Raw genomic sequence first — 9,111 nt, 5'->3', positions numbered from 1 at the left:
TATTGTTTTCACTCATTTATTCTTCCCTTTCTTCTCATAGACCCTGTTATTTTCTGAATTCAAAATGAATTCAATTTCTACATTTTTAGGTTACATCACTTGAAATTTAGTATAAAGGTATAGAGTGGACAAATAGCCCCTGCCTTTTTTATTTATTCTATTTAATATTCTTTTGATGCAGGATTTAGAAATGTCATAGATTTTTTTATTTACTTAATAGTTCACCACAAAACAAGGATCAAGTGAGCCACTTAAATGTTTTGGGTTACTGTACAGTCAGTGAGAACAGATGTTCGTTGACCTTAGACTTTTAAGGTTAAACCTATGTCGGAAAAAAAATCACGTGGTAGCTTGTTCCATAGTGATGTTGTTGTAGGAAAAGGCTTTCAGTGTGGAACTTCCTCCTAAGAGTTGGTGTATGGAGAAAGAAAGGGTGATTTGCTTCAGTGTATGTGGCAAAGCGTGTCCGTGCTGAGAATGTTCGAGGTGGAGGCACCAGCGAGTAAAGTTCAGCGGAGCTATGGGCTATTTTTCGACAAAAGTTCCGTATTGCTACGCTGAACGTTAGAGGAATTTCACAGATTACAAAGCGACAGGAGTAAGATGAACTGCTACCAAAGAAAAGTGTAGATATGTGCTGTCTTCAGGAAACCAAAGTCGCATCGGAGAAACCCATTGCACTGAGGCACGGCCACCTACAGCTACTGGGCCAGGAGCAAGGCTACCACCGTGGAGAGGGATCTGGGTGTGTCGCCGGCTGATGAAGGGGATCCAGGGATACAAACAATTTGGCGACCGTATCTTGGCGTAAAAATCCTCTTCAAGCAAGAGAAATCCCAACCCCTGGTTGTAGTCGGTGCATATGGGCCAACTAGTCAGACCTGCGAGAAAAACCCCACGGTGAGAGACTGGTTCTACTCTCAACTGTCGGCCGCAGTCGACATTTACCCCTCACGGTCCCTGTTCTACCTGGCGGGGGATTTCAATTCCTAGTTGGGAGCAGGCAAAGTTGGCCAAGAAGTTGGGCGATGGGGAAAGGGACGACAAAACGAAAACGGCAAAAGCCTACTAAACTTTTGTCAGCAGCATGGACTAGTGGCGCTTAACACGCTATTCCAACATCACCCCAAGCACATCACCACATGGGAGTCCAGCTTCAAGACTGACAACAACAGAACTGTACGAAATTGACTTTGTACTAGGGCGAATCAAGCAGAGACGTACAGTCACACATGCACAAGCATATCACGTTCCGGAGATCAGCACTGATCACCGTATGGTAGTCGCCACCATCTGCTTGCCTCAAAATGTGTCACAGTGGTTCTCCAACACATCCACACGGACGAAGGCGATCAGGTTAGACGAGATCCGAAACGACAAGGACAAGCAGGAGCAGTGGAGGTCAGTAGTATCGGCAGCACAAGAACCCACTACTTGGGATGAAGCGGCATCCATGCTTGTAGAACAGGGAAGGAAGATACTAGGCACGGAACAGCGTAGTAAGCGCACACAGACCTACTTCACGGACAACCCACAAGTTGCACAGATGTCAAAGCAGCAAAAGGACCTACGACGTCATATACAACAACTCAAGAGAGGGATAGTGACCCGTGCTACACAGGACATAGTTAAAAACCTCACTGTGCAGAGAAGGAAAGTGCAACACGAGCAAGAGAGTACGTGAACTGGTCACTGCTAGGCTTCACGCTCAAGCAGCAAAAATAGAGGTCATCAAGGACGACAACGCAAGGACGTTCGCCGCCATGAAGGACCTAAGGTTTAGTGGCGGAGATCCTCTCGCAGTTCGTCCCTCTAGCGGTAAAACGCTCGTTAAACCGCTAGACCTGGCCAACATCATCTCAAAACGCTTCGAAAGTCTCTTTAAGTTTAACATCGACGCAGCGCCTCTTCCTCCGTTTCAGGCTGCACCCCTGCTCAAACCAGTAACAGCTTCAGAAGTTGCGCGGGCAGCTTCACGACTGAAGAACGGACGCAGCTTTGGGGCAGAAGGCGTCGCAAAGGAACTTTTGAAGTATTGCTCCTCTCAGTCGGACGATCCAATGGCTATCACGATAGCGAACATAATAATTGGAATGTTCAGCAAAGGAGAGGTAATAAAGGCCATGGGTCAAGGCGTTTTTATCCCTCTACAGAAACCAGGCAAACCGCGAGGTCCATGCAACAGCCTCCACCCGATAATTCTGCTGAACGGCGTTAGGATACTCCTTTCTCTCATCGTGCTGGAACGCTGTAAACCTCAGGTAGATCTCTATCTGCCACGCTCACAGTCCTCTTATCGACGGGGCCACAGCACAACCGACATCGTTTTCACCAAGAGAATCTCGACTGACTTGGTCATGACGAACGTGTGGGACCTTCACATTCACCCGATTCTAGGTATTGATCTCAGCCGTGCCTTCGACACCGTGGACAGAGCTCAGCTCATATCGGTGCTGAAGGACGTGGTGGACGACACGACGATGACATAGTGAGAATGGTGCATGCTCTCTTGACAGACACCACCCTCGCGGTACGCGTCCGAGGAGAAGCAGCCCCTCCGTTTGAAGCAGTTGTCGGCTCACCTCAGGGCGACAGTTTAAGCCCACAGCTCTTCAACATCTACTATGAGGCAGCCCTCCGTGATCTGCGTAAGACCTACCCACCAACCCCTGCCGAAGACAAGCGGCTCAAGCTGCCACCAGAGACCCAATATGCTGATGACCTTGACTTCATCAGCACATTTCACCAACATCTAGAAAACATACACGAGCAGGCGATAAAGATCCTACCAGATTGGAAGTTACAGGCCAACGCCTCCAAGATCATTAAGACTGAACGGATACATATCTGTTGGAAAAGTGAGAGGGAGGAGGAGACATGGAGAAAAACGGTCACTGGGCTCCCGGCTAGGCATCGCTGACGACATCGATGCGATAATGCAATTGGCCAACGCAGCAGTTAAGAAGATGTGGTACATGTGGGGAGCACAACCAGTCTCAAACTGTTTAAACTGTTTGACGTTTACGTCCTACCTGTAATGCTTTACAATGCTCATGGGGGCTAACGGAACAGTTAGCCAGCAAGATCGGCACAAGAAGCAGTTTAGACGCTTAGCAGGATATTTCAACCCACACCACATTAGCAACACCAAGCTGTACAAGATCTGCAACTCTTCTCCACTTCAAAATGAAGTCCACCGGCGCAGATGGACTCTCTTTGGGCACATCCTTCGCATGCCACATGACTCACCCGCACAAAAGGCCCTCAACATCGCCTTTAGCAAAAAGCTCTCGCCAAGGAAAGGCAGGCCCCGCGGAGGTCTTTTGGACTGTCTTTTAGACGAAACAAAGCTGTACTTCCAGCAGAACATCAAAGCAACAAATAGCAGACGTACAACATGAAGTTAGTGGTGTCTGAAATACCTTTGCTAATTAACATGAAATGTGTAAATTACGTTGCAACACCTATCAATAAAATTACATTGATTCACGAACGTGCATTACATTGATAAAATATTAAAATTTAGAGGTACTAAGTTAAATCTTAACAACAGAGTGTTCGGCTCACAACCAAGATATCGAATGTCATTAAACACAAATTTACAAATTTATGCTGGGGTCACATTTCTAAACCGGGGCCCGGCCGGGCAGTTAAATAGAATGAAAGCCAACAAAGCACAAAGAAGTTAAAGAAATTAATAATGGAAACTAGTTGCGTAAATTATTAATAAGAATTATTGATTTTTCGTTAATAAAAACAGCCAAGCCAACCAAATGTGACCCAAGTATCATTTCACTCAGGTTGAAATGAGGACATAGCTGCATTAACATGTAGGGACGTCCTTTGGATAGGACGTTAAATGGGGGTCCCGAGTTTGAGGAAAGCCATGTACTAAGTTTTCCCACAGCATGACCGCATTCAAACGCACAGCAGATCTCCTGCCCCAACGACCGAAACCTTAGAAACTCTGTCAAAATGACTCTTGTACCTTGCAATAGCAACATAGCCTAATACCATCTCTGTCAACACTGCTTAATAAGAACAAATGACACGTCTAAACCATCTACGTATACGTACACTCTGATGTTTACTGCTTCTCGTCACTATAGTCAGCCGATATAGGTGGCACTAAGGTTCACCTGGACGAGGGGAGATACAAACTCAGCCACGTGTAAGATTGTGTTCACACCGCAAAAACACCACCTACATCGGCTAAATATAACGGCGAAAAGCTGGACTCTAGTCAGAACTTCTAAGGAAGGTGCCCTATTCACATCGAAACGGAAGCAAGTTATGAGTTCCTGGTTGTATGTAAGAAAATCCCAATATCCTAGCGTCCATTGTCTTCAGTAACTTACCGCTGTGCATGGTAAGCCGCGTGCTCTAATTCCAATGTGAGTGTTTTTTTTAATTGTAGATAGCATAGAGGCTCATCGCGCGTATTGATTTTTGCTTGATTTAAAAACAAAGACGAAATTTTGTAGCCTTCCGACGGTGGTCAACAAGCCGAAATAGGCTTAAACAGGCCGTCAAAGCAGTAAGTCATACTGCAGAAACGTGGGGAAATATTTGAGATGCAGAGTGAGCCACAACACCGACCCCTGAAGGCAGAGTATCGTCAACCCTTGAGGAACCGTAGTCCCCCCCCCACCATGGATCCGGAGTACAACCTGAGCTGAAAATTTATTACCCGACGTTATACATAATTACAACACCAAGCCAACAGCAGAGTCCTGGACTTGATTCTACCGCAGCGATTAATAATGAGAATATGCAGTTACCCACACTACTGTAGCTGTCACTATCACAGCCCAAGAGAAGATTACGTCAGCTTCAATGTAAATGTGAAATCCTCTCGCTTATGATTTAAAAAAAAAATACATTTCCTTTCGAAATTTGAGGTTCCCATTGCGATTACAGAGAAAAAATTAACAGTTTTCCGACTTCAGACCTTGTTGTTCAATTTTTGTAAACTGTTTATTCTACAGTTTAACACAGTGTATGTAGTTAAAGGTTACTAGTATTACGAGTATTAGATCTCTCACACTGAAACTGGCTAACCATGATGATTGAGGTGCAGGGTGGCATGGATACCCGGTAGCTAAAGCCTAGGTCAATTCTAAAAAAGGCGCGTTTTCGGCCTGATTTTGGGCACTTCCGAACGGGACCTGGACGGAGACTGGCGGGGTTCCCTGCCGGCCTATTCTTGGCCCTCGCCGAATTGATTTTAAGACCACGCCGACTTAATGTTATGGATGACATCTGCGCGCGCATTGATTTTCGCCTGTTGTAAAAAAAAAACATCATGTCCATCAAGGCTTTGGCCTAGCTCTAGGCCTGAGTAGTCCATGGTATTAAGCGACAATGCGGAGCCGGGCACCCAGGCTATAGAACCTCTACGACTCAAGATCTCATAAGCATCGATTCATTAATTCCCCAAAACGCCAGCATGTACCGGCTAGCGCTTGTCGTATACGTCGCTAAGTACTGCCGCAAATTCACAATGCCAGCTTTGTATTCCTGTGGTTTAGTAGCATTTTTATCTTTGGCCGGATTTTTTTATTCGCTTGCACGCACTAGTTTGGGGGTCTTCTATAAAAGATGTCATCTATAAAAGTCGGCGTGGCCTAACTCAAGCTTAAAATCACCTCGGGCCCCGCCGAAACGACGCCGTAACCTCAATGGACCAAGCCGTAACCTAGCCACCATGTCCCTCCAGGCGGCCGCACAGGCACCTGTCCAATATTATGACGTCACGTGTGCTGATCTGTGCTTTAATTGTTCAGACGAAGGTTGTTATAGAGGGTATTGTGATGTTCTGGACATAGCTCCATCATCAGTGAGTCGTAGTGACTATACAAGGGTCTGCGCATCAACCAGGGGCAAACCCAACATGCCAGCCAGGGGCGTACCAGCCTGGGACCCGCCAGGATTGCCCCTCGACCCCGCCAGGGACCCTGTAGCTGCCCGGCCGGAATGCAAGAGCCGGTCGGCACCCTACCGCATCCCACACGGGTCAACACGGGAGACTGACTGGGCACCGGACGGGTCCCTAACTGAAACCTGCCGTCAAAGTGACCAAAACTTTGTGAATTTTAAATAGAAGCTGCCTCAGCGCCCCGACAGGGAGCCGTAAAGGAACATAACAGGCGACACTATAATTCCGGACAGACACTCTAATTCCGGACTACCTCTCACTTTTCAAGTATAGTTTGTCCTGGACAATTGACATTCCACATGGTGATGTAGAAGATGACAACAACTATGTAGATAACAGTGATAGTTCCCTAGGGATCATGTTATTTCTGCAGATTTCTGCAGAAATCTGCAGAATTCTGCGCAGAATTCTGCACCCCGCGCAGATTTCTGCACAGAAATCTGCGCTGGGCGCAGAAATCTGCGCAGAATTCTGCGCAGAAATCTGCTTTTTTAAAGATTTTGTACAATACTGTCCTACAAAATGTATCATTATGGTGATAGGTGGTAGATTTACTCCCCTACAAATGCTACTATCAGGTTACGTGTATTTTGGGCATAACTTGTCAAAAATGCATTGGCTTTTGTCCAGTGCCCTGTAATTTGGCATGGGGATAGCTTTGCACTGTATGCTGTTCTATTCCTTTATTTTGTTTCTTGAAAAAATTGTGATCTTCATAATTATTTATGAAGTAAAACAATGCTCCAAAATGTAATGATGAGCTACACATTACAGACTAGGACATACAATGTAACAGACGTTTCATTTGAGCTATACAGGCAAGCATAAGACCAGATCCTGTAACCAGGTAGCCTGAGTGTCAGCCTTTTTATTTTTCGTCTACTCCCAATTATATGCTACCCATAGAGTGTGGGGAGCGGACGAAAGCTACACTATTAGTTGAATGAACCATAAGGGAAATTCCATTGGCACACGGGCGAAGATTTCTGCAGAAATCTGCAGAATTCTGCAGAAATCTGCAGAATTCTGCAGAATTCTGCAGAAATCTGCAGAATTCTGCACAGATTTCTGCGCAGAAATCTAAATTTTTACAAAGATTTCATACAATACTTACTAAATTGTCCCACAAAATGTATCATTATGGAGATTCACTCCGCTAAAAACTACTATCAGCTTATTTTGGGTAAAAATGTCGGAAATGCATATATTTTTGCTTTTGTTCCACTTTATGACAGCCCAATATTCCAATATCCTGCAATTTGGCATGGGGATAGCTTTGCATAAATATTATGCTAAGATTTTGCTTTCCAAGTTTTGATTCATGTCTTGGAAATGGTTTTATATAGCTTATTTTGGGTTAAAATAGTAAAAAATCTATATTATTAGCTTCTGTGCTTCTATGTTACAATGTACACTCGAATGACCTGAGATTTGGAAAGAGGATAGTCTACCTTGGTGAAAGTTGTGAAGAAGTGGGTTCTCACTTTTTTAGATGCCGGCCTTTAGGTTATTTTGGGGGAAAATAGCCAAAAATGTATATAACTCAGAGGCCTACATGTATGTGCCACAATATTATGGCCCAATGACCTGCAAATTGGAGATTCAATTTACTTTCAAGTTGGTACCAATGTGCTTGTTCATTTGCAATTTTTCCCCTCGGGTGCAGGTTCTCAAAGGCTATCATTTTCCTTGTTTTTGTTACAAATAGCCAAAAATCTATATGCCTCAGTCTATGAATTATTTTGTCTGGAAATACATGGACTGATAAAGCTTGGGAAATACTACATTTGCTTGTAAATGTTGGCCTTTTAGTACTCTTCTGATTTACAGATCTATGGTCAGTTTAACAGGAACTTGATACATCCACCCGTCCAATGATTTTTGGATTTGGCAGAGTCAACCAGACAGACCACAGTCATGTTGAGTACCCAGAGTAGGCCAGACGGAATCCCTGGACAGCTAGTCTGACCTCATGACTAAAACAACACAATTACTACCAGGCTGATTCCAGGGGATAGCGTGTAAACTGCAATTTTCCATCATTCCTCATGGGTTAGCTCACAGTTTGGACTACTAGTCTGAAGTTTCAGCCTCAAACAGCCAGAATCCTATTACTAGTACTACTGGGCCAGCTCTCAAACACACGTAGACACACGTTGAATGTTTGTGTCGAAAAAGCAATCTTGCTTTCAATTACTGACATGTTTATCTACTTAATTTCTACATAGTTACATAATCTGTAACAACTGCGCAATTCTTCTAAATGTGCTTTATTGCTTGCAAGTTGGTAAAAATTCTACCAGAGTACTGCGGGGGCGCTAACCTACCCTGGCCGGCTGGATCGTGTTTCGGGGCATATGTGCTTGGCGGGCCGATAAGGAATCAGTAGCCGCCACCCGCTTGTACTCTGGCTTTCCAGGGTACCATGGTCAGACATGTTCACTGTATGTTGTGCCCATGACCAACAGACATGCACACCCACGAGTCCCCTACCCTCAAATTGTGCTTTTCTCACCGGTAGGTACATGCACATGTGTATACTCCAAAGGAAAAGACACCTTTTCACAGATCATGCCAAAGCCTGCCAAAGGGGCTAGTATGTAGGGGCTGAGAGAGGACCAGGACTCCTGGGCCAAGGAAGGATAAACTTACTGTAATAGGAAAGCATGTACATGTATGAGGGCCTGCATGGGGGTGTAGTGATTACGAATTACGCAAATTTTCGCCACCGACTACGAATTACGTTAAAGTTTCAGAGCTGATTACGACTTTACGCTTTGCAGGTAATGTATAATTATGAATTACATTTTTGGGGAGGCTGCCTACAGATTATGGAGACTAAAACGGGCTGATTACGCCTTACAATAAACGGCATGCAGGCCCTCATGTGTATGTCATCTCTTGGACCATCCAACTGAGGAAAAACGACAGTATCAGTGTCACCTTCCTCCAATCCTGTTCATAACATTGAATACTCATTGCGCATCAAAGCTTTCTGGAACTGCACATAACAAAAATACATGTAATGTGAAGAGTGAAAACTTTGCACAAGGTGGCTGGCTAACTTATTAATAATAGCTAGCAAAGCTTCTGTAACATCCAAACTGTGATGTACACAATTGTGACCTGAAGGTCTGACCTCTAGCTCCCCTTGTCTTAGTGAGGGGTGACCA

The 9,111-nt window shown here is 44.8% G+C and overlaps 1 protein-coding gene and 1 pseudogene across 1 annotated transcript in view; one reads left to right on the top strand and one right to left on the bottom strand.

Annotated features, from left to right (window-relative positions):
* Positions 1 to 360, bottom strand: part of LOC109483050 (CUB and sushi domain-containing protein 2-like) — a 2,298-nt gene extending 1,938 nt beyond the window's left edge. Inside the window, exon 1 of the mRNA XM_019786006.1 lies at positions 344 to 360. Within this exon, the coding sequence (XP_019641565.1) occupies positions 344 to 360 (17 nt within the window). The remainder of the gene's footprint in view (positions 1 to 343) is intronic.
* A 58-nt stretch (positions 361 to 418) lies between these two features.
* LOC109483049 lies at positions 419 to 2,489 on the top strand (annotated as a pseudogene).
* The last annotated feature ends 6,622 nt before the right edge of the window (positions 2,490 to 9,111 follow it).

This window comes from Branchiostoma belcheri, unplaced genomic scaffold (genome assembly GCF_001625305.1).
Source record: "Branchiostoma belcheri isolate BF01 breed outbred unplaced genomic scaffold, Haploidv18h27 scaffold62, whole genome shotgun sequence".
In the NCBI taxonomy this organism is placed as follows: Eukaryota; Metazoa; Chordata; class Leptocardii; order Amphioxiformes; family Branchiostomatidae; genus Branchiostoma; species Branchiostoma belcheri.
Note: the sequence above shows the minus strand (reverse complement) of the source record. Positions and strands in the feature narration are given on the sequence as shown.